The 27,041-nt window shown below is 36.3% G+C and overlaps 1 protein-coding gene across 1 annotated transcript; it reads left to right on the forward strand.

Moving 5' to 3' along the window:
* Positions 1 to 5,286: 5,286 nt before the first annotated feature.
* Positions 5,287 to 25,784, forward strand: LOC107867557 (tRNA modification GTPase MnmE). The gene is made up of 10 exons (XM_016713847.2): positions 5,287 to 5,643; positions 6,601 to 6,896; positions 7,339 to 7,477; positions 7,761 to 7,882; positions 8,061 to 8,264; positions 8,511 to 8,570; positions 14,677 to 14,815; positions 23,256 to 23,374; positions 24,118 to 24,348; positions 25,461 to 25,784. The coding sequence occupies exons 1-10, from the start codon at positions 5,463 to 5,465 to the stop codon at positions 25,653 to 25,655; spliced, it is 1,686 nt and encodes a 561-aa protein (XP_016569333.2). The 5' UTR covers positions 5,287 to 5,462; the 3' UTR covers positions 25,656 to 25,784.
* The last annotated feature ends 1,257 nt before the right edge of the window (positions 25,785 to 27,041 follow it).

A 27,041-nucleotide genomic window follows, 5' to 3' on the forward strand; every position in this document is an offset into this window, starting at 1 on the left:
CCCCGTTTCTTCATCTACTTCGAACCCCCACCCCGTTTCTTTGTGTATTGGTGTGTTTCTTTCTTAGCACTTTTACTTGTGGAAGATTGGTTTTTGAATTTGAATTCATTGAGGTCTTTAGTGATGGTGTTTTTTTAGTTGTTTTATTCTTTGACAAAGAAGAGTTGGTTTTGGATAGATCTGGAGAGGATTTTTTAATTGTAAGGGAAGTGGTTTTGGTTGAATTTGAGTATTTAGTGAAAGTGGAATTAAGGTTTTTTAATTGGGATTTTAGTGTAAGTTTCTCTTCTAGGGTGGGCTTGATGAGCTTGATTTTGATTTTGGTTGAACTAAAAATTGAATCAGACAAAGATAATTTCATTTTTGCTAGCTTGATTTGATTGTGGATTGTACCAAAATCAGAGGAAGAAGAAGAAATCTTAGTTAATTTGGTTTGATTCTTGGAAGAGCTTGTGGATTTGATGAGCTTAGTTTAATTCTTGGAACTAGAAAGTGAACTTATTTTGAATTTTTTCTTGATTGATTGTAGAGGATCATCATCATCAATGGTTGAAATGGTCTATTTTATTTATATAAAATATATATTTTTATAAAATATACACTTTAAAATATATATACATATATATATATAGAGAGAGAGAGAGAAAGATATTTAAAATAGTATATTTTTTATAAATATATATATTTTATATAAATATAAAAATACTATATATATTTTTTTCTTTTAAAAAAAATATAAAAAGTATGTGTGTGGGATTATTTTTTTAAAACAAATTATAATTTCTTACGTGGGAATGATGTAGCAATAACGTGGCGCTGATTTGGCGATGACATGACGCGTGTGTAGTGCACTCTCCGTTGCGAGAGTGGAATTTTGAATTTGAAGTTAAAAGTAATTCACTTAAAAGTTGTTAAGGAGGTAATAATTATAAGTTAAGTTAAAGTGCTAAAGTAAGTTTTGGCTACAAGTTTCGGGGGGAGGGGGGAGGGGGGAGGGAATGATGTATTTTCTCTATTTTTAATACACCAAATTAAATACTATATAAAATAAATACACATATTACTATGACATTATACTTTGCACTATTCTCATGAAATAAGGAACCCTTAGTGATACGAGAATAATAGTCACCTTAGCTTTCGACGACATCATTCAAAGTCACTATGTGAAGAATCAAGCTTTGGTCGCATGGAGGGCACGGGATCATACTTGGAGGGGACATTTTGAGCCTACCATTAATCAAATCCGAGTGTGGAAGATTGCTTGGAGACTTGAAGACTTAAGTACTCTTGGGTTTAAACCACCTTGTTGGTTCACGGTTTTGGTTCTCTTGATTGAAGGACATTTTGGTCACTTATCTTTATCCAAGTGACACTCCATGACCATCCCTCCTCAACAAGGGCATTGAAGTTATTTTGTGTTCATTTTGTAATAGATTATAAATAGGCTCCTTTAGTCTTATTTTCATTAGTTTATGAAAGATGAAATATTGAAACATTAAAAACCCTCTCTCTTGAGAGTAGAACAGTTAGTCTTAGTTATGGTTTGGAAAAGTTAGTATTGATCTTTGCTTGGAAACGGTGGATCTTGAGGTGAGTTGATTCCCTTGGCGGTCACCATAAGAGTGTGGTTTTGATTATTACATTCATTAGGGGTTTTTGAGTTTAATACACTATTTAGTTCTTAATCTTGTAATAATCTTGGTCTCACTATCTATCCTTTACTTTTGTTGTTATTATCTTGTGTAGTGGACTATTTTAAGTCCTTTATTGAATCTGAAACTTGTGTTATTGTTATTTATCTTATTCCTTACGTTTTGTAGTTGTTTTTGGTGTTACATACACCATTGTATCTTGTATTCTTCTTGTTAATAGTGAATCCGAGAGTGGTCTCCATCTTGGTCTACGGATCCTTAAGATTACGGACTGATTTAGAGTGTGTTTCGTGCTTCCGTTGTCTTTCTCGTATCATTTGGTATCAAAGCTTAAGATTACTTTGATACTTAATGATACGAGAATAATAGCCACCTTAGCTTTCAACGACATCATTCAAAGTTACTATGTGAAGAATCAAGCTTTGGTCACATGGAGGCCACGAGATCATACTTGGAGGGGACGTTTTGAGCCTACCATTAATCAAACCCGAGTGTGGAAGATTGCTTGGAGACTTGAAGACTTAAGTACTCTCGGGTTTGGACTACCTTGTTGGTTCACAGTTTTGGTTCCCTTGATTGAAGGGCATTTTGGTCACGTATCTTTGTCCAAATGACACTCCATAACCATCCCTCCTCATTAAGGGCATTGGAGTCATTTTGTGTTTCTTTTGTAATAGATTATAAATAGGCTCCTTTATTCTTATTTTCATTAGTTTTGAAAGATGATAATTTGAAACACTTGAAAATCCTCTCTCTTGAGAGTAGACTAACTTAGTGTAATCTTAATTAGGGCTTAGAAAAGCCAATATTGTTCTTTGCTTAGAAACGGTAGATCTTGAGGTGAGTTGATTTCCTTGGCGGTCACCGTAAGAGTGTGATTTTTATCATTACATTTATTAGGGGTTTTTGAGTTTAATACACTCTTTAGTTCTTAATCTTGTAATAATCTTGGTTTCACTATCTATCATTTACTTTTGTTGTTGTTATCTTGTGTAGTGGACTGTTTTGGGTCCTTTATTGAATCTGAAACTTGCTTTATTGTTATTCATCTTGTTCCTCACATTTTGTAGCTATTTTTGGTGTTATATACACCATTGTATCTTGTATTCTTCTTGTTGATAGCGAATCCGAGAGTGGTCTCCATCTTCGTCCTTGGATCCTTAAGATTGTGGACTGATTTGGAGTGTGTTTTGTGGACTATTTTGAGTCATTTCGTGAGTTCCTTGGTTTTCCCGTATCACTCAAGGGTAGTTTGGTGGGAGGTATTAGAGCAAATAATTTCGGAATGAAATAATAGTCCCGGAGTAAACTTTTTAATGCATCGTTTGATTGGTAATATTCGGGATAGCTTATCTTGAGACTAATAACAATACCAAGATAAGTTATCCCATAAATTTGGTGGTATAAGTTATCCCACCCTAATTTATCCTTGGATAAAATTATAAAATGACTAAACTACCCCCAAACCCTTTGATTTTCACTTTTTATATTTTTTATCTAGTTTTTCTAGTTTTCAAATATAATTTTTTTCTTCTTAATCTAATTTTCAAATACATGAGCTCAAGTTTTAGAAATAATAATCATATTAGTGGCCATTCGTTGTGATCTGCTTGTCATTTTCTTCTTCACTCTGCTGGTAGACTGACATTCGGCGACTAACTTTATCCCTGTAGCATTTTTCATTCAGAAAACACACCAACATCTTTTGGTTCAAAACTGAAGTTTGCTTTTGACAATAGAAATATCTGTCGGATGGCATGAAATCTTATTTGTTTTAAATCTTATATATTGGCACATAATTGAACACATAGAAAAATCATAGGAATACAAACAAAAAAATAATTAATAAATTAACTAAAGTGAGGGGTATTTTTGTAAACAAACAATATATTTTTATAAACAATGCACTGCATATTATTTTTAGTACCACAAACCAAACACCCACTAAAAAATAATACCAGTTAACTTATTTCGGACAACTAATCCCAGCATAACTAATCTCAGTATAAATTGTTTTCAAACCAAACGACCCCTTAGTTTGCAGATTTCATGAATGAAGAAAACACAAAGGAGAGTGTGTTGGGCAAATTAATTAAAGGTGAGTGGGGCAAATTAATTAAGGGTGATAAAAAGTTTCAAAACTAAAAAAAAATGACACAAGTCTTAAATATTGAGTAGAGGTGACAATTTTAAGATTGATATTAATGACATTAATTTTAAAACCAACAAGTTTTATTATTTATAGAAAGATTTCTACACTATATTTACACAAAGATCCTTACACCATCACCACCACTCCTCCTCCATACCCTTTTTGTTGCCACCACCTCCTCCACTATCACTGGTACTACCATTGCCATCTTTTTTAGATTTACCATTGTTTCCTCCCTCTATATAACTATCGTCTATTTTTCTTCTTTCTCCTCTACCACCGTCGCTATCAACACCGCAATAAATGTCATTTTCTCATTCGACGTCACCACCAGCACCCCCCTCCCTTTTTATCATAAATATCACTTTTCGTAGGATCCTCCTCCAATCACATCTTTTTTCAGAAATTAAATAAGTACCGAAGTTGCTGTAATACAACAACTAATAGTAGTTGTTGCAGTAATTACCGTAACTACTGTAGCAACTATGGTAGTTGCTGAAGCAACTCTTGTAGTTGTTGAATTTGCTAATTTAAAAGAAATCAAAAATTTTCTTTTCAAACTTCTCATTTTTTTTTAAATAGTCTATAAAGATTATAAAAGGAAGAAGAACGAAATGAGAAGAGGAAAAAAAAAAAAGAAGATGGAATAAAAGGAAAATCTAGAGAGAGAAAAAAATAACAAGAAGAAATGAGGAGAAAGAAATTTGGAGGGAGAAAGAAAAAAAAAATTGAAAGATAAGAAAAGAGGGAAAATTCTAAAATTTGAAATTTAGAGTCGGAGGACTTTCTAAAAATTACATTTTATACCTTAATTAACTTAATCAAAATTTTAAATGAAGTTTTGACCTTAACTTGTCAAAGTTGTAACCATTTTTAATCGAAATACTTTTTTGTCACCTCCTAACTAAGGGTGTACATAGGTCGGGTTGGTTCGATTTTTTATCTAAAAAAACAAACAAACCAATCATGTCGGTTTATTAAACTATAAATCAAATCAAACCAACATACAATTGATTTGTTTTTTGGATTAGGTTTTAGTCGATTTTTTCATTTTTTTTATAATCTTTAGTTTTTGCAATTATATTGTGATCGAAGATTAGATCAAATATGTTTTCATTCATGTGCTAATGAAAAACCATAATTATGAAAAATGGAGGAGCGAAAAACTCTCTTGAAACTAAAAAGTGAGATGAAGAGTGAAAAGTTTAGGTTTTAGGTTTATTTTGGATTTTCGATCATTTAGTTAGCAATTAATGGATAAATATTACAACTTAAAGACCCAAATCTAAATATATATCTACATCTACTTTCAAATTATTAAAAATTACTAAAACTAGTTGAAAAAGTATTTAAAAAGTAGACTATAATTAATATTTTATGTATAAAAAAGTTTGAATATAATATATAATATATATTATATCGGTTTGATTCGGGTTCGATTTGACTTTTTTTGGGTTAACACCAAATCAAATCAAGAATGATCAGTTTTTTTTCTAATACCAAATCAATCAAATCAAATGATAAGTCAATTTTTTTTCTCAAATTGATTCATCGATTCGATTTAACTTGACGGTGTTATCTGCACACCATACTTCTAACTAATTTTCTCGAGTGTGTTTAACCCAAATCCTAAAACCCAAAGCCACAAATGAGTAATGGCTATGCTTCCTATGTTCCGCCATCTCCTTCTCAGCCACCTACGTCCCCCTTTTCCCACTTCCATAGCAGCCTTTTCCTTCTTCCCTAAATTGTCAATCTCAATTCACACGAAACTCTCTTCTCTTTTCCCTCTTTCTTCTTCCCAACTCACTACCATACCTCATGCTACTTCTAAAGGTAATCAGCTTCCTTCATTTTCTACCTACCCCTTTTATTCCTTTAAATAACTTGTTTTAGTACAAGCTTATGATAAAATTAATCCCGCGATTAGTTATCCTTATCCCTAGTACCAAATGTTAATGCTTCAATTTATTCATTGAAGAGAGCACTCTAGTGTTTAAAGAATTGTTTTTAGTGCTAAAGATACAGTATTTTTATTGCATATAGTACACTAGTGCTGAAAGAATTAATTTTTAGTGCTATTGTTTCAATCTATTCATTGAGTATAGTACTCTAGTGTTGAAAGAATTGTTTTTCAATGCTAAATATTCAATATTTTTATTGCATACACTCCCTCAAACCAAAATAGTTGTCACTGGTCGCTTATCGAGAGTCAATTTGACTAATTTTCAAAGCTAAATTAGATTAGATTGATTCGATATTTTGAAAGTAAAATTTAGATATTCAAAAGCTATACGGAAAGTACTATATATTGTAACTTTTTTCTTTATCAATATGATGAAAAAATACATCTTAAAATTTTGGTCAAAGTTTGAGTCTCAAAAAAGAAATTGTGATTAGTACTTTGCAATGGAGGGAGTAATACTCTAGTGCTGAAATAATTGATTTTTAATTCTAAAATTTCAAACTTACTATTGCAGAGAATACTTTTGTAACTGAAACAATTGTTTTTAAAGCTAAAGAATCAGTATTTTTATTGCAGAGAGTTCTCTATTACTTGAAAAAAAGGGTTTTAATGCTAAAACTTCAGTCTTACTGTTGCAGAGAATAGTTTGGTGCTGAAAGATTGTTTTTTTACTGCAAAATTTTCAATCTTTTTATTGGAGAGAATAATGTGGTTGTAAAAGAATTGGGGTTTAATGCTAATGTTTCAATTCTTCTTTTATTGTATAGACCACTCTGGTGCTGTAAATCTTAGTTTTAATGCTGAAGTTTCAATATTTTTTATTGCAGAGAGTAGTACTCTGGTGCTGAAGCAAGATGAGAGGTTATTGGGGTTTGGTACAGTGAGCCCTCTTGACCCAGCTGTGAATGCTAGCACTATTGCTGCTATTGTCACTTCTTTGGGTGGTCCAGCAGCTGCAGTTGGGATTATACGTTTATCTGGTCCATCTGCGGTGCCTATAGTTGGTCGTGTGTTTCATCCAAAAGTGAAAAAGAAGAACAGGAGTTCTTCTGAGTGGAGGCCTAAGAGCCATGTTGTGGAGTATGGTCTTGTCTCTGACTCTCATGGAAATGTGATTGATGAGGTATAATTTGAAACTCTAGATTTTCCCTTCTTGTTGGTGCATTTGTTCTTTAGTTTTGACATGTGAATTGTACTACATTGGAGATTTTAAGAGTTTAGTAACTTTGTTGCTTCATATCTGAATTTAGCCTTGCGACGTCTCCTTACGATTTCTAGTACCTTTTTGTGTTCTTATTAAGTTCATAGCTGTGGGGAATCGGGTGTCCCTTTAATTCTATTACAACCCTGTGGATAAGGTGAGGGAAAGTGTCTATACAATGTAAGAGAGTTCATTCAGGGCATTCCTAGTGGCAACATATGTTCATGTCTTTACCCTGAAGATAAAGAGACACTAAAGTAATTAATATGTTGGAAGTCATGGATAATAGTTTCAATATTTTTAGTCTTCTTCTTCTGCTCTCTCTTTCTCTCTGAATTCCTTTTCTTTTATTTTTCATGCTTAGGTTCTGGTGCTTCCTATGCTGGCCCCAAAGTCATACACTAGAGAAGATGTGATAGAGCTTCAGTGTCATGGAAATGAAGTGTGTCTTCAACGTGTTTTGAGGGCTTGCCTGGAGGCTGGTGCAAAGCTCGCGGAGCCAGGTTTGTTTCATTTTCATCCTTGTATTTTTTAATTGACTCTTTTAATGTCTAGAACCTAAAGCAGCTAAGGTTTTTATGAGAATTGGTCTCTATAGTTTGAAAACTCTTTTGAAGATTCATTTGTCTGAACAACGTTCTATAGTTTCATTGCATTAATTTGTCAAAGCTTTAGTTCCTAGGCCAATTCACAGCAACTGTCACTTTTTTTTTTTTGTTTAACCATAAAATAGGTGAGTGTCTTTCTACTCCAACTCACCACTTTTTATGTTCTCACTTTTACTAGGCGAGTTCACTCTCCGCGCTTTCTTAAATGGTCGTTTGGATCTTTCTCAAGCTGAGAATGTGGAAAAGTTGATATCAGCCAAGTCAGTGGCTGCTGCAGATGCTGCATTGGCAGGAATCGAGGTGGTCATCTATATAAAATCACTTTGTAATTACAATATTTGTTGACCCTTCTAAAAGAAAAGATTTGTTGACCCTTCGATACATCAATAAGGGTACAAATACAGCACTAGGTTTTATTTTGTCTGGATTTTATGTTAATGCTGGGGAATGATGCTGAATGATGTGTTCCTTTTGTCAGGGTGGTTTTTCTTCTTTGGTCAAATCACTAAGATCTCAGTGTATGGAGTTGCTAACCGAAATTGAGGCTCGTCTTGACTTCGACGATGAGATGCCACCCCTTGATCTGAATCTAATTATGGACAAAATATATGAGATGCTGCATGATCTGGATAATGCATTGGAAACAGCCAACTATGACAAGCTTCTGCAGTCAGGACTACAGGTTTTATATTGCACTAAGACTGACCAAGTTCTTGTACAAGGCTAGTTGATATTTTCCTGAGAACTAATTATTAAAGCAAAAAGGAGAAAGAAACAACAGACACGTCTTAAATTTGTCATTGAACTTGAGAATAGCTTAAAGTACATCTAGCTGTTTAGCTGGCTGTCCAATGAATAATTTTTTTTCATGTTTCCCTCCTTGCAACAAATAATTAAGAAAACATGATTTGTAATGAATATCTTGCAGATTGCAATTGTTGGTCGACCAAATGTTGGGAAATCAAGCCTTCTTAATGCATGGAGCAAAGTATGTTCCAACAATTACCCATTATTTACCATCTCATCCTTGATCCTTGTGCTTGTTATTTTGCTGAATAGTTAACACTAGTTCTCTTAACAGTGGCATAGACTTTTAAAAATCAGCAACTAAATCTGAAACAAAATGTAGATTAGTAAATAGAAATCCCACCTGTAACTGGAAACTTATACTAAGAAGTTCCATGCAATAGCCAGCTCCCAGTTCTTATAATTTGCATAGGATGTGACTTGCACCATTAGCTCTAGTTGAAACATTTCGGGGGATTCGTTGAAGAACACTTTCATCACTTTGCTTTTTGCTAAAGATCAAATTGTTCCTTTTGGTATAGAAAGTATATGTTGTGGATGCGTTTGTAGGCAAGACATATGCCCGCTGGAAGGACAATTAAATTAAGAGATTAATTTTATTATTAGTGGCTTTATTTATTATTCTAAAATAGGATTCATGCTAGGTGTTGTTATTAGTCTAGAATAAGGTTTTGTGTTTCCTAGTTTTGTAAGGATTAGGCTTCCTATTTGCTGTAATAAAGACTCCTCTTTTAAGGAGAGATTTGTGGAATAAAATTGATGCAGAATTTCAACCAGAATCAAGAGATCAGAGTTCTCTCCCACTAAACTCTTAGGTTTCAGTCTCCCTTTTAACGAACTGAATTTATATATCAAATATTGTTATACAAAATAGGTCGTTTTAGGAATTCTAACAAAAACAAGGGGAAGTCAAAGGGAATTGATTTAGATTTTCTAGTTGATTGTCCTGTGACTCGAGCGTTTGCAAGGAATAGTAACAATTTGGTACCAGAGTCTTTCACAATGGACGATGAGATCAATTCTGGATTCCAAGAAGAACATGAGATTACTGAATCCCTAATGGACTCGAAAATTGCAACTATGGAACAACGTCTCGGTGAAACAATTATTCAAGTCATCCAAGAACAATTTTTGAGCTTGGGAATTGGATCCACAAAACCAACAACTTATGGAACTGTGTCGAGTAGCGCCCCGACGATTGGGAAATCAACAAATTATGCTACTAAAGGCAATATTCTGCCTATTCAAATTATGGGCGACCAGAATCATCAAACAAGTGGTAATTCCCATTCAACAATACCAATGTATGCAAGGATGGATTTTCCTACTTATGACGGTACCGATGACCCATTAATTTGGACGTATCGTTGCAAACAATTTTTTGAAAATCAACACACAATCGAAGCAGAAAAGGTTGAAGTGGCTGGTTTCACATGTTGGGTGAAACACAATTATGTTATTATTTAAACGAGCGAAGGGCCTAATGACTTGGGAAGAATTTCAACAACATTGTTTCCAGCGATTTGGACCTCTTGAAAGTAGCAACTCGATGGGCGAATTGGTCGCGCTTCGGCAAACTAGTACAGTTGAAGCTTATCAACATCAGTTTCAAGAAAAGCTGGCTAGGGCTAATGAGCTTATTCTAGAACACTTGCACGTGGGAATATTTATGGCCGGGTTGGATGATTCAATCAAAATGGACGTGCAACTTCTCAAACCACCTTACTTATCAGCAACTATGAGTTTAGCCCGGTTTTAGAACAGAAACAACAATTGCAGAAAGTCAGTCGTAATATTCGCCAGTAATATTTGCTTGGTGGCATGGCAGTAGTCCCCAACAAGTCTTGGCAGCATGGTAAACTCATCAAAGTCTGCTACTAGTTTAGTTGGTTAATCTACCTCGGCTAGTACCCATACAGGCAACCAAACCCTTTTTGTCAAGCGATTAACTCAGACAGAGTTGGCAGAGAGAAGAGCTAAGGGATTATGTTATAATTGTGACGAACAATATTGATCCACTCACCAGTGCAAACGACTTTTCTAGCTGGAATTGGATGATTCGGTTGATGACACGATACCAAATGTTCTGGAGGACTACCCAAAAATTTCTTTACATGCTATTACAGGTCAAAGACATGCACAGACTATGCAATTGCCTACAATCATTAACGGACAACATGTGCTCAGTCTTATTGATTCTGGAAGTACCCATAACTTATAAGTTCTACTGCTGCTAGTCGATTGCTCCTTGATTTTTTCTCCTTGCACAACTTTAGAATCTCCATTGCTAATGGAGAGAAGGTTCCTTGCTTGGGAGTCTGCACACGGGTAACAATTTCCATTGGTGACCATTGCTTTATTGCAAATTTTTATATTATTCCATTGGACGGGTTTGATATTGTTCTGGGAGTTAAGTGGTTACAAACCTTGGGTCCAATACTTTGGGATTTTGCAGAATTTACTATGAGTTTTTCGTTGGAAGGTAAATCAATTTTGCTTCAGGGACAACAATAATATTGCGATAAGGTTTTGCACCTGTCAGGAAAGGCAACTACGGAGAGCAACAATTGGAATACCTTTTGACCGAGTTCGATGATTTTTTCCAGGAACCTACGAGTTTACCACCATTGCGACAATGTGACCACCGCATCAGTTTGCTGCCTGGGTCCACCTGTAGTTGTTCGTCCTTATCGATACCCTCATCGACAAAATGATGAGATTGAGAAGCAATGTAACCAGATGTTGCAGCAAGGATATATACGACCAAGCAAGTCCCCTTTTTCTTCACCTGTGTTATTGGTATCCAAGACGGATCTTGGCGCCTTTGTATTGATTATCGTGAATTGAATGCTAAAACAATAAAAGGACAAGTTCCCAATTCCGGTTGTGGACGAGATATTTGACGAGTTATACGGGGCCAAGTACTTTACTAAATTGGACTTGAAGTCTGGATACTATCAAGTCCGCAGGTCTCCTACAGATGTGGAAAAAAGACGGCCTTTCAGGCTCATCATGGGCACTTTGAGTTCCTTGTCATGCCGTTTGGGCTCACTAATTCCCCATCCACTTTTCAAGCTTTAATGAATAAGTTTTTTCATGAATATTTACCTCAATTTGTGTTGGTTTTCCTTGATGATATCTTAATTCATAGTAGTGGTTGGGAGGAGCATTTGGTTCACGTGAGAAAGGTGTTTCTGTTATTGCTTGCGCATAGACTATATTTGAAACAATCTAAATGTTACTTTGGTACAAGTCAAGTAGCTTATTTGGGGCATATTATTTTAGCTACAGGTGTGGAGGTAGATAGAAGCAAAGCACATGCAATTTTAGACTGGTCTCAACCTCGGTCAATTACCTCTCTTCGTTGATTCTTGGGATTGGTGGGTTACTACCGCAAATTTATTCGTGACTATGGACAATTGGCAGCACCCTTGACTAGTCTACTTAAGAAAAACTCCTGTGGAACGACTCGACCCTAGCTGCATTCCAGAAGCTGCAGCTAGCACTATCCTCTGCTCCAGTACTGAGGTTGCCTGAATTTAGTTTGAATTTCATTGTAGAATGTGATGTTTCAGGAGGTGGTGTAGGTGCTGTTTTGTAACAGGGCGGTCAACCCATAGCATTTTTTAGCTGGCAGTTGGCAGCTCGTCTCCAAAAATTAGCTGCATATGAAAGGGAGCTATTTGGCCTTGCAAAAGCAGTCCAGCATTGGCAGCTATACTTGTGGGGGCACCCCTTTCTTATCCGAACGGATCATTACAACCTGAAATACTTGCTAGAACAACGGCTTACTACACCCCCTTAACAACACTGGTTGAGAAACCTCATGGGTTACGACTTCAGAGTGGTCTACCGGGATGGTTATCTCAATAAAATTGCGAATGCTTTATCGAGAACTACACATGAGGATCCTTCTTTGAATGCTATTAGCTACCCTCGTAGCACATTACTGGACACAATCCGTGAAGAGATTACGAGATCGGCAGAACTATTGGATTTATGTAATAAGGTCAAGCTAGGAGAATTGAGTTCGGATTGGAAAATTCAGGATGGGTTACTTTTGTTTAAAGGTCACATCTACCTTCTACAAAATTCCCCTTTGCTACCTACTGTACTATCCACCTATCATGATAGTGCGCATGAAGGGATACACAAAACATTGCATCAAATTTGTGGGGATTTTTATTGGAAAGGTATGGAAAGGTATGAAAACTGACATTGCCACATATGTTGCTGCTTGCCCGGTGTGTCAACGCAATAAATGAGAACATTTAAGTCTGCAGGATTATTACAACCTCTCCAGCTATCGACTCAGATCTGGGCAGACATCTCAATGAATTTTATAGATGGCTTACCCAAGTCTTGGGGAAAGTCGGTTTCGTTTGTAGTAGTAGATAGGTTCTCATAATATGCTCATTTTATACCATTGGCTCATCCATACATGGCTACATGAGTGGCTTAGGCATTCTTTGATCAAATTGTTCTCTTACATGGGATACAGGGAACGATTACTTATGATAGAGATGTGTTTTTTAGTAACACTTTTTGGAAGGAACTTTTTCGCTTGAATGGTGCTAAATTACAATTCTCCTCTGCTTACCATTGAAAATAGATGGCCAGATGGAGGTCGTTAGCGGTACTTTGGAGATGTATCTTCATTGCTTTGTTGGTGATTATCCTCGAAAGTGGGTTGATTGGGTTCTATGGGCAGAATTTTGTTACAACACATCTTTTCATTCGACATTGCAGACCACACCCTTTAGGGTTGTTTTTGGCCGTGACCCACTCCGTTTGCTTTCATATGTACCAGGGACATGTCGGGTAAAGCTGTTGAGAGTGCATTGTTGGATCGTGATAACATTTTGGATGATACCCGAATTGGTGATAGGCAACCCAACAACGAATGAAGGAATATTATGATAAGGGTCATCTTGATGTAGAATTTGTTCCAGGGACACTTGTTTGGCTTCATTTACATCCCTATAGACAACGCTCCAATCGATTGAGTATTTACAATAAGTTGTCCCCCAAATTTTATGGTCTATTTCCGATCTTAAGTCGAATTGGACAGGTTGCATATGGCGTTGGATTTGCCAAGCGACAGTCGAATTCATAACGTTTTTCATGTTTCCCTTTTAAAGGCATTCAAAGGTGAACACCTTCCACCTATTACAGAGCTTCCACTGCTGGAGGATGGTCAAGTAGTTCCTTTGCCTGCCGGAGTCATTAGAGCTCGTGTCAATTGTGGTACAAAGGAGATTCTTATACAATGGTCAGGTATGCCATCGGAAGAAGCTACATGGGAGGATGTAGACTCTTTTCGACAGGTTTATCCATCGTTCGAGCTTGAGGACAAGCCCTTTCAACATGAGGGGGTAATGTTGTGGATGCCTTTGTGGGCAAGACATATGCCCACAGGAAGGATAGTAAATTAAGAGATTAATTTTATTATTAATAGCTTTATTTATTATTGTAAAATAGGATTCATGCTAGCTGTCATTATTAGTCTAGAATAGGGTTTTGTGTTTTCTAGTTTTGTAAGGATTAGGCTTCCTATTTGTTGTAATAAAGACTCCTAGTTAAGGAGAGTTTTGTGGAATAAAACTTAAGCAGAATTTCAACCAGAATCAAGAGATCGGAGTTCTCTCACTGAACGCTAAGGTTTTAGCCTCCCTTTTAACGAGCTGAATTTGCATATCAAATATCTTTATACAAAATAGGTCGTTCTAGGAATTCTAATAACAAAAGCTAGGGGAAGTCAAAGGCAATTGATTTTGATTTTCCTGTTAATCGTCTTGTGACTCAATCCTTTAATCGTAACAGTATATAGTGTGGCTGAATCACTAGTTGCAATAGGTCATGCTAGATTCAATTTGTCACGGTGAATTTATCTACAAGCCACTGTTCACATTTTCTTCCCAATCCTGCAACTACATGTCAGTTTTGATAAAAATAATGAGCCATTTCAATCCCATAATTTATAATTGTCTACCTTAATTGTCACATAATATGAAATAACTTGTCCTTAACAGTCAAATTAGTTTCCTTGACAAGTATAACATATAAACATGATTGTTGATCTTTACTCTATCAAACTCCTACTGCTGCTAGTAACAAGACCAAAAGGAAACATATAAAATGTTTTTCACGGCAAATTATTTCTTCAAAATATAGTCATTTAGCTCACACCTCCCATTCTTTAGAATCTCTCGTCTCAAGTGTCTGGTTCCTGTGTTATTATCTTACTGGCGTTCATTTCTAATCACGTGCCTTATATTAGCGTGCAGACTGATAGAGCAATAGTTACAAATATTGCTGGTACCACACGGGATGTTGTAGAAGCCAATGTTTCTGTTCGTGGTGTTCCTGTTACACTTCTTGATACTGCAGGGATCAGGGAGACTGAGGATGTTGTGGAAAAAATTGGTAAGACCTTTCTATTTGCCAAGTTTATATCATTTCGACTGTTGACTGGAGCCTGCCATTTATCTGTTGAAATATTGGCTGTTGAACACAAAAAATATTTAATAAACCTGATTCTTTCTTTATTGAAAAGGAATGAACCAGTTTATATTTACCCGTTCCTGAGAAACTATGGGTTTTTTTTGGTTGCTTTGGGGTCTATTCCAGAGTCAGATGGCTCAATACTTCTTTTAATATTCCAGAGTCAGATTCCAGTAGATGTTCAAGTACATTTCTCGAGGGGGAGGGGGTAACTCTTTTCCTCAGGTGATCTGAAGTTTTATTCCGGCGTCCTTTTCCGTTCGTTTTGCTAATCTTAACTAGCTCTCAGTGATTATTTAAAAACAGCGCAGCTTTTATGGGGGAAAATAGAATCTACTTCGCAGTTGGTTTTAAGTCTTACGATATCACCAGGCTTGCAGCCAGAGCTGAAATTTGGTTTGAATGGGTTGAAAGAAGCCGGAATCTGATGCGCAGAACAACTTTCAGCAAGAAAACAATGGAATGGATAGTCTTTGTATTACGAGAAGCCTCAAAAGACTCTAGCAACCATACGAGAAGGTGGAAAACAAATGAACAATATTCAAATTTCTTTTGTTCCAGAAAACACAACAAATTTGGAAGATTTAGAAGCATAGTGACTGTACAAGGAGGGAACAGATCGGTCATTATTATCCCAGAAGTTACATTTAATGCAGGATGGGGAGACATAGCATTTAAGATTGATAATTCGCCAAAAAACATAAAGGAACATTTAATACAAATATTGCTAGGAGGATTGATCCAAAGGTTCCTTGTGCAGATTCATTCAGGACTAGCAAATGGCAATCAAAAGAAGCCTCTGAATCTCTGGTCAGCAACAACAACATCTCTATCATCATCTCTGGCGGTGATGTTAACCAGGAAAAAGAAAATGGCTTGCGGGGAAGATGTATTGTTGGAAGCTTCAGTGGAGAAGAGAAGGAGAAACCAACACTGTCAGATATTAGGAAGTGGGAGGTGAGTACTGGGAAGAATGCTTTTGGGATTAATGTATACGAAATGGGGGGCTGTTCTTTTCTGTTTGATTTTCCAAACAAGCATATGGCCGAGCATATTCTTCAAAGTCAGTGGGCATGGAAGCAAACGAAGAGTCATCTCGAATAGTGGTCGCCGACAGTAGGCTGTCGCACCAATCGAGAGGCCTCAACGTGGATAAGAGCAGTAGGTCTTCCTCTTCAGTTTTGGACCAAAAAAATGTTCAAAGCATCGGAGATCATTGTGGAGGATGGTTGGAAACAGAGGAAGAGGCATCCCTGAAAAACCACCATTTGAAGTGGGCGCGAATGAGAATCAAAGGAGATGGAAAAGAAGTTCCAAAAGAGGTAAAGATAGTCGACAATGGTCTTACTTTTTTAATTCCGATATGGAGCGAGTCTAGAACTATGGTGGTCGCCGGAGAGGAGGAAGTTCTGCAGGTTAAGGACCACCGGGCAAAAAACCCTACACAGTTAAAAAGAATAGGTTCTGCTTTGATAGAGAGAGGCACGTGGGTTCTTCAGTTCAGGTACCCATTTCAAATAAAATAGCTGGCAAGGGCCCACCAATACGTGTCATGGAGAAGGGTTTGTTTTTTAAAAGAAATGGGCTCTTAATGGGCCAAAAGAAAAGCTCAGCTAATTGTTTAAGTATAAATAACATAAATAACAACCCTTTTGGAAGTAATTACTCTCTCCCACTTTTTTAATTACTTTACCCTCTCTCCCTATTAATATACATAACATAGCCGACATATACGTAACATTCTGTGTATATGTTGAGATTTTTGTAATATGTTTATGGAGTTAGGATTTTTGTAATATTGGAAACATAAGTTGTGTATTTGTGTAATTTTTAGTTGTTTTAAAGGAGCTAGTTTTAATAAAGGCCTAGTTTTATTTACTGGGGCCCATCACTTCAATTTTAACCAAGCAAATGTCACGTGCTCTTTACAAGCAGACCCAATGCTAGCGGAAATAGAAGCAAATTGCACAAACATTATTTTTTTTTTTGACAGTAGCTCCAGAGACATGGTATCAAAAATCCCAAAAGAAAATCAGCCAGCAAGTCCAACAAAAAAATCAAATACAGAAGAAGGGAAAGTTTATGTAGATGCAAAGGCAAATATAAAAGAAGGAGAAGCACATATTGATGTCAATCAAGACCATCAAGACATGCAATTGGTTGATTGCCCTGATGATGCGGCATGGAACATTGAGGATGCTGAACCTTTAAACTCAAAATACCTAGAGGAGGAAAGTGATGATGAGATAGATGGGTCAATTTGGGTCCACCAAAATATGATCAGGTTAAGCAAGGAATTTTGGATTGAATTTCAAGGTTGCAGAAAGGAAGCTTTGGCCCTTTTCAAAAAGATTGATAGTAGAAGGAAGTCGAATTTTAAAGAATCAGAAACAAGGGTCACGGAGACTCCCAAATTAAAGGCTTACAAGAATTGAAAGGGTTGGCCATAGACATGAAGTTCCAAGCTATGGGGGCGAGAATTAGGGGGAAAGGAAATTCTAGGATGTTATGATGAATGTCAAAATAATTTCATGGAATGTCAACAACAATAACAAACCCAGTATATTCCCACATTGTGGGGTCTGGGGAGGGTAGAGTGCAGTCCATACCACTACCTCTAAAGAAGTAGAGAGGTTGTTTCCGATAGACCCCCGGCTCAAGACAAAGGACAGTATATATATAAAAAAAAACATGGAACATGATAAAATAACATAGGTATGACAAAATAATTTCATGGAATGTGAGGGGATTAAATTGTAGAGATAAAAAGGAGAGTGGGGTGATCCATAGTTTAGCTCAAAAATGGAAAGCAAATGTCATATGTTTAAAGGAAACTAAATTGGAAGGGGATACTAGGGAACTAATAAAGCAAGTGTGGGGAAACAAGGGAGTCGAGTATGGGCAACTGGAGGCAAGTGGAACTAGGGGAGGTATTTTGATAGTGTGGGATAGCAAGACTTGGGAAAGAGAAGTAGTGGAAGTTGGTGCTTATACATTGACTTGTAGATTCAAGTCGACAAGTCACGATTTTAGTTGGCACATGGGGGTATATGCACCAAATCGTAATGAGGAAAGACAAGAAGTATGGTGGGAACTTGGGGCTGTTAGAGGTTTGTTTACATGGCCTTGGGTGATAGGCGGTGATTTTAATATTGTTAGATATGCTTCAGAGAAAGAATTGCTCTTGATTTTATTGAGGATATGGAGTTGATTGATCCTCAACTAGATGGGAGAAGTTACACCTGAACTAGGGGGAACAACCTGGAAAACCCTTGCAGGATTGACAGGTTCTTATACTCTGTTGAATGGGGAGAACATTTCAAGAATATTAAGTAAGACATTCTTCCTAGAATTTATTTTGATCACACACCAATTGCACTTCAAAGTAGCAGTTGGGAACACACTAAGTCTTATTTCAAATTTGAAAGAGTTCAATGAGAAAGTTAAGGTTTGGTGGGATTCCATTATTATTAATGGAAGACCAGATTATGTTTTAGCAACCAAGTTAAAATCTTGGGAAACTACTCAGAAAAATACCTGAACTTTGACTGAATTTGCAGTTGAGCATACTGAACTTTGCGGGGTCCCTATTACCCCCTAGACTTTTTTTAAAGTGGATTTAATTCCCCCTCGAAATGCTATACCCAGTTTTGGTGGCTGGCGGTGTAATACACGTGCCAATCTCGTTTTTACACTTATTTTTTTTAAAAAAATTTAATTTTTATTTAATTTCTTCTCCATTCTTATTTTTTTCAACACTTTTCATCATTTTTTTTACCAAAATCTTGATTCTTAATTTTTGAAATTTGGTTGCCCCATTCCTCATTTTGCTCCATTTTCTTCTTTAGCAGCAACCACACTTTTGTAAGTCGAATTTGAGCGTGGCATTTCATCAAACGTGTGGTGGGCAGTAACAGGGCAGTGATTTTCTTCTCCATTTTCAATAGCAATGGCTCTTTCAGGTTCCATGGTGAATTACCATGAGAAGAAAATAGAAAATTGAAAATGGGGTTGTGTTGAAGATGACTCATTCGGAAACTTTCTTAAAAAAGATTGCATATGCATCGACTGACATTGAGTTTGGTCGATTTCGTCACCAAAAAATTCATTGCCGGAGTTCTGCGATGCCATGGCAGTGTTGCCGGAGTGTGAGCCATTCGATTTTTTATTTTGAGTTGTGCCGGAATCAAATTGCAATTCATCAATTACGCGATGGAGTATTAAAATCCTTGGGATTTTGAGCAAAATCAATTTTTTCACCCGCCTCACAATTCGAAATCATTCCAACAACCCTAGAATCATTTGAAATTTCACCAAAATGTTGTATTAACGAAAACAAGTGATTTTTTTGCACAAGAAATTAACATGTGAAAACAAGAAATTAACACATTTTTGAAAATAAAATATCGTCATCTTTTCTGTTTCTAATTAAATCAAATGCAAAATTTTCCTAGCTACCAATGTTCAAACTTTCCTATGGAATTGAAACATTTCCAATTTTCCTATGGAATTGAAAATATCAAACGGTCCCAAAATTGCATCGCGAGATGGAATCAAACGTAAGGTGCTATGAGCCGACAAATTCCCTTCGGCAATGGTGAGTTGGTTGGTGGTGGCAATGGTGGAATAATTTTGCTATTTTGATGGAATTGAAGATGAGCCATTTGATGTGTGTGTGTGTTGAAATTGGGTCAAATTGATGGAAATGAATTGGGTGTGTTGAAGATGACTCTCATTTGGGGTTGTGTGATGAAATTGGGTTCAATTCAATTCCAATTTAACAATGGAACACCATTGAAGAGAAGAAGGAAAGGAGACAGAAGAGAAAGACGAACACCAATGGAGCACCATTGAAGAGAAGAAAGAAAGAAGAGAGAAGGGAAAGAAGATATAAATGAAAAAATAAATAAAAAACAGAAAATTTATAAAAATCAGAAAATTGAGGGGTTATTTGACAAAAAAAGCTTTTTAACGATTTTTTAGCACTTTCACACGCTCAATGCATGTGAATTACACGCAATGGTCCAAGTGGGCAGATATATGCTATTAAAATACGAAAAAAAAAGTCCAGGGGGTAATAGGACCCCCGCAAAGTTCAGTATGCTCAACTGCAAATTCAGGCAAAGTTCAAGTATTTTTCCGAGTATTTTTCCTAAAATCTTTGAAGGTTAAATTGAAAGATTGGAGCTCAAGCACTTATGGGAACTTAGAGAAGAATAAAAACTTGATTCTTAGCAAAATTGCAGAGATTGATGATATTCAACAAAATAGATCTTTAACGGAAGAAAGGCCATCCACAAAGCTAATTTGTCCATGGAATTTGAAGAATTATTCCATAAAGGAAGAGATGGCATGGAGACAAAGATCGAGAACATTGTGGATTAAATAGGAAACACAAAGTGCTTCCAGAGAATTGCAAATCTTCGAAAGAGGAATAATCACATTGATCATCTGTTGGTGGAAGGAGAAGATATTGTTGAGGCAGAGAACATAAAAAAAGAGATCATCACCTTTTATCAGAAACTCTACTCCGAAAATGAGAATTGGAGACCTTATTACAACATGTATCAGTGTCCTACCATAAACACAGAAGATCAACAGGAATTGCAAAAACCTTTTATGGAGAACGAAGTTTTGGATGGTCTCAAGGCATGTGCAGTAGATAAAGCACTAGGTCCAGATGGGTACACTATGGGGTTCTTTGTACAGTGTTAGGAGGTCGTAAGGAATGATGTGATGCCCACTATGCAGAACTTCCACTCCCAAGAAGTTTTTGAGAAAAGCTTCAATGCAACATACATAGCTCGTATTCCCAAAAAGAATGGGGCTAAGGAATTGAGAGATTTCAGGCTGATTAGTTTAATAGGAAGCATATACAAATTGATATCCAAGATTCTCAGAGAGATTGTAGAAAGTAATGCACAAATTAGTGGATACTTAACATATGACATTATTGAGAGGCAAACAGATCACTGATGCGGTCCTTATTGCTAATGAATGCATAGATTCCAAAATGAAAGATAAGACAGCAGGCATCATGTGTAAATTGGATATTGATAAAGCATATGACCACGCAAATTGGAGCTTCTTTCTTGGAATTTTGCAGAAGATGGGATTTGGAGGAAAATGGATTAGATGGATAAGATTTTGCATTACTTGTCAAGTTCTCTGTTTTGATAAATGGCTCACCCGAAGGCTTTTTCCGTCCCAAAGAGGTTTGAGACAAGGTGATCTGTTATCACTTTTTCAGTTCATTCTGGTGATGGAGGGACTTAACAATATGGTGAAGATTGCCCAAAATTATAGTTGGATAAGAGGTTTCAATGTAGCAAAGGAACAGAATGATATAGTGGAAGTAACATACTTACAATATGCAGATGACACACTCATATTCTGCGATGCTGGAGAGAGTGTTTGAGGATTATTTTGATTCTCTTTGAGGCTATTTCAGGCCTTCACATGGGAGAAAAAGTCTTATTTTCCCAATTAATGATGTGGCTAGGATTCAACAGTTGGCTGGAATTTTGGGTGGAAATCCATAACGTCATAGAAAGATGTGAAAAAAGTCTGACTAGATGGAAATCACAATAATTGTCTCGGGGTGGCAGATTGGTCCTAATCAACTCTCTGTACTGGATGCCGTACCTACCTACTTGATGCCATTATTTCCTTTTCTCGTTAATGTGGAGAAAAGAATTGATGCTCTTAGGAGGAATTTCTTTTGGCTAGGAGGGGAGGAAGAAAAAGGTTATCATTTAGTCAAATAGGACACGCTAATTCTGGCTAAAAAAAAATGGAGGGCTGTGTATCAGAAATATGAGAAAACAAAACAAAAGTCTGTTGATGAAATGGCTTTGGAGACTACCCAAGGAAGATCGATCTTTATGGGGCATTGTGATTCAAGCTAAGTATGAAACGGAAGGTTTTTGGAGGACAAAAGAAGTAAACACCGTGTATATGGCACAAGCTTGTGGAGGTCAATCAGGAACTTGTGGCATGTATTCCATGAAAGAACTCGTGGCATGTATTCCATGAAAGAACTCGTTTCAATGTGAAAGATGGCAAGAGGATCTTGTTCTAGAAAGATAATTGGCTAGGGAATGGAAGTCTTAAGCAATTGTTCCCTGACATTTATATTTTAAATCAACAACAGAATTCTACTTTACATGATGTGTGGTCAAATCAAGGCTGGAACTTGACCTATAGAAGGTTGATGCAAGACTGGGAGATGGAAAGATGCAAGGGTCTACAGGAAAGAGAAGATACCTAAGATGCAAATGCCACAGCAAGGGCTTTTTTACTGTAAGTTCTGCCTATAAAGACATGAATCAGATGGGGTCTCAGACCAGTTTTTTGCCTTGGAAGCTTACCTGGAAAGTAAAAATTCCATATAAAGTAGCTATTTTCACTTGGTTGGTCGTGAAGGAAGCTGTTTTAACTCAGGAGAACCTAATGAAGAAGGGCAGACATATGTGCTCAAGATGCTTTTTTTGTGAACATAATGCAAAGACAATTAATCATCTGTTTCTTCACTGTAAAGTGGTCAGCCAACTTTGGAATTTTTTTATCAGCTTCAGAGGCATAAGGTGGACGATGCCGGGAAGAACAGGGGAGGCACTAACTAGCTGGAATTCTGAGGGTGGTGGTAGCACTAACAAAGGCAGTTGGAAAATTGTCCCGGCAGTAATATGGTGGACCATTTGGAAAGAGAGAAACTCTAGGTGTTTTGAAGGCAACGACAACTCTCTTCAAAAGTTAAAGATGAGCTGCATTATAAGTTTTTGTTGTTGGTGTAGCTCGGCGTATATAGATGACCCAGTTTCTATAGTAGACATCCTAGGATCCTTGTAAGATGAGATAAGACTTAGTGTTAGTCTATTGTTTTTACTCTTTTGGATGTAGATTCAATGATGTAATTTTGGCTGCCAGCTTTTTTGCTGATGATTTATATACTGTCTGATACCATTGTCAAAAAAATATTAGTGTATTTCTGTCCTTGCTACATTGACTTTCTCATCTAACTTGTGGAATTTAGCATTAGGTCGGACACATAACTTCATTTTTAGAGTTTCCTCATTATTGTGTTTCCAAAGAATTGCATATGTCGAAACTGTATGCACTCTACAAGAATTACTATCGACCCTTACATAACCATTCTTATGTTTAATCCCCAGTTAAAGTTTATTGGTGGACGTAGTCACCACCCAATAATAGTTCGTTGATATGTTGCCTCAACACTTTATTCTTGAACTTCAATAATGATAATGTTTCACAGTCCCCTTTTTTTCTATCGATGAAATTAGAGATGAACTACCTCTGTTAAGTTTCTATGTATTTGATTCTCCTAGATTTCTGTTCACAGGTGTGGAAAAATCTGAAGCTGTTGCCAAAAATGCTGATGTTGTCATAATGACCATAAGTGCAGCAGAGGGGTGGACACTGGAGGATACAAAACTCCTTGAGAGAATCCAAAGGAATCAGGTTTATAAGCTATTCCCTTCATGTTATCATTAACTTTGAATATGAATAGCATCTGTACAAAGTATCTGTTTCTTCCCTAATCTAAACTTCTATATCTGTTATCCTTAAAGTTGAACAAAGATATTCTTGCTTTATTTTGTCGTCTTATCATTGGTTTTCATTAATTTGAGTTTGTCAAAGTTAGTCTAGTGTGAATGTTTTTTTTCATCTGCTGGAAGTTGGTGTGATGTGCTCTATACTATTGCAACCGATGAAGATCCAAAGTTATACAAGTTTATCTCTGTCCCCACAGGCCGACACCTGAAATAAGGGCCTAAGCAAGTGAGACACCTTTCCGCGTATTGGTATCCAACTCGGATCCCAGTATTGTAAGATAGATCAAGGTTTTTAACAGAATGTCAGAATCTATGGTTACGTATATCAATGCCCTATAGAGTTTTAGTAGCAGTCTTAACAGAAATTTGTTAAAAAACTTGTTCTGATGGATTTAACATTTGCTTCTTTGAAACATGAAGTTTGTTATTTGTGTCTAGAGAACTCCATCTTTCTTTATAGAACAGAATGACATGGAAAACTTTACTCGTTCTCCTTTATCATTGAACTTATAGAAGAAAGTGTCTGTAATGACTAACTTTAGTTTTTCATTGCTGTTAGACAACTGCGGTTTGATTCTTGTTTCTGCAGCTCTTCTTATTGTTTTCTAGTATTAGGAGAAACATTTGACATTAAGTTTATTTCTATAGTTTCAGACTGCGTCGGGAGTTAGCACACCATTGATTTTGGTAATCAACAAAATAGACTGTACTCCGTCCGATACTTATGATTGGGTTAGTACATGCGGCTTCTCCTTCAACAAGCACATTCCAACATGTGCTGTCAATGGAAAAGGGATTCAAGAACTTGAGGCCGCAATAATAGAAGTGATGGGTCTCAATAAGATCCCTGTCGGTGGTCGCAGATGGACAGTCAACCAGGTTAGCTTCCTGATCTTCTTTTTCTCTCTAAGAGTGCATAAGGTAGAGCTGTGTTGAGTCGTGACATTGGTACATAGACTTATGCTAGTAAAAGGGGAACAGGCAATGACTTAATTCCATGTAAAAGGAAAGAGGATAATGCTGTCTTATTTCTAGATAGCTCTGATGTGAATCTACTTAGGATTGTTGAACCTTCTGTCGAGTGAAATTACAACAAAAAAGTAGAAGTAATCTTCAGACTCGATCCTTGAAAGGAAATCAAAATTTTCTCATTCCTTTCCTGTAGTACTCTACTGTATAGCTTTTGTACCCAAAAAATAAAAAAAAGGAACAGGAGGGCGAGTGGATGATGAAATGAGTAACTGCAAAATCCTCTTGTCTACATCGTTATCTGTATCCTTTCTTAAATGCAAGTAATAGATTTGTCAGGTGACAAATAAATCGGCTGTTGTTTCTGTTGATTCATCTGTCATTATAGAGATCTTTCTTATTGTATAACTTTCTCTTTGCAAAGTTATCAAATGAATAGTGATGCTTTTCCTTCCCTTCAAGTTTAAAACTATTAGGACAGGACAACCATGTTAGTTCTAGATCTTCTTGTATTGGGTTTTGGAGTGACCTTTTCAGTCTGCAGTCTTCAACTCTAGGCACAACAATCCAGTGATTTGTCGGTTTGCCTCCAAGCGTCTTGTCAAATGTCCAACCGAACTGGCCTATTAAAACTTGGAATTGCTTGGGAAGTCCCTCAGCCTGAACCACGAGTTGCCTCTGGGAATCTACTATTTATAGTCTAAAGACATTTCATAGCCAACTTTTAAAGCAGTAGGCTGTTGCCGCGTTTCAGATTTTGGATAGAGTCCTTATTTTCCCCTTTCTACCTATGATCAAAAGGTTATTGTTTGGCCAATGTCCAATGAACTAGCCGTCTCACTGCGAGCTTCACTAAAAGTTCTGTGATTTTATGCTGTGTTTTTGTTTCCTTTTATTGTCTTCTACAAACTTTTTTCGAATTCGTCTTTTTAGGCAGCTTAGCTTTTGTTTAAAGTCCATTAACTTCACGGCTTTGCAATTCTTCACTAAACGTTAGCTTTTTCCGGATTTATAATTTCCAGAGACAGTGTGAGCAGCTTATTCGAACGAAGGAGGCTTTCATGAGGTTGAAGTCGTCAATTGAGGAAGATATGCCTTTCGATTTCTGGACAATAGACCTTAGAGAAGCTGCGTTGGCCCTTGGACAAATAAGTGGAGAAGATTTCTCTGAAGAAATATTGTCCAACATATTTGGTAAATTTTGTATTGGCAAATAGTACTATATATGACTTTTTCTACGGACCGCACGTATCAATTATCGATGCATGAAAAAACTCGAATGTTGGTACTCAGTTTGTCTAAAACCTTAACCAACTTACTATCAGAACTTTCCTTGAGGGGTAAAAGGGAACATCATTTGACAGTATAAGTTAAAAGAATTAGAAAACAAAATGCCAACATTAGCCGGAGAGGCCGGCAATATGTAAAACAAAGTGCCATGCAAAATATATTATATATAAGGCCAAATATGACACAGAAGGTAGGTAATTTATATCATAACTTTGTAAATATGTGTTTCAGTGTGAAGAAAGAATTGACTAAGGAAGAATTGAAGGAGAGAAAGAAGGAAAAGGAAAGGGAGAAAAAGAGAAAAGAAGAAGAGGAAAAGGAGGAAAAAGAAGAGAGAAAAAGGAAAGAGAGGAAAGAAAAGGAGAAGAAAAAACAAAAGCTCAAAGAAAAGAAAGAAAAAGATAAGCAAAAGGCCAAGAAGAAAAAATGAGATATGGAGATTGATTAATTCTTGTTATCTATTGGAAAAGCACTAGGTGATCCCCCCATATTTTATGGTCTTTGTAGACGGAGTTACCTGTATCTGTTGCTGGTAGGAGGTAATAGGTGTTGTGTGGAATTAGACAAAGTGCGCACAAACTGGCTCGGACAACATGGTTATTAAAAAAAGAACTCTTGATCATATGTTTTTTCTTTCTCTTCCTTTCTTTTCTTTTTAAATGTTTTGAGTCATAGCTTTGTGATAGAAGCAATTCATTGTTTGAAATTGATTTTCCATTTCTTTTTAAGATGTTAATGTGGAACTGTGTCATGCTAGATGTGGATTCATTCTGCAATAAAACATGTTATGAATTTATGACTTCGAAGTTCTTTGTTTAGAAATTAACAGAAGTGAGAAAGCATATATGTATTCATTTGATGTTAAAATTTTCTATGGACAAGAAAAACTGAAAATTATCAAGATTTTTTTTTTTATATGTTTTGCAGATAATGTTTCCCTTTTTATTTAACTTCAAAAACAAGAGGGCCGTCTTTCTACAGAGTGTACAGTAAGATAAGTAGACAAATGCATTATTATCACCAATAAAATAAAAATCGAAAAATTAAACAAGCAAGCAAGTGAGAATTAAGCAAAAGCTCCATTAGTCACTAAAGGTGCAATATTTTGTTTTGTTTAGACAACCCCCACCCCCCTCCCTGGCGTGAAAATAATTTTTCGAAAAAATGTGGGGTAATGCTACGTATAATAATTTTTTGTAATTTGTTCTTTCCTAGGACCCCGTGTATAGCAAGAGATTTATTGCATCGGATTGTCCTTACTCCTAGGTTGGAGACTCCGTTTAATCTATAAATTCATTAACGTTTCTCTTTTT

The sequence above is a fragment of the Capsicum annuum genome, chromosome 4 (genome assembly GCF_002878395.1).
Source record: "Capsicum annuum cultivar UCD-10X-F1 chromosome 4, UCD10Xv1.1, whole genome shotgun sequence".
Taxonomy (NCBI): domain Eukaryota; kingdom Viridiplantae; phylum Streptophyta; class Magnoliopsida; order Solanales; family Solanaceae; genus Capsicum; species Capsicum annuum.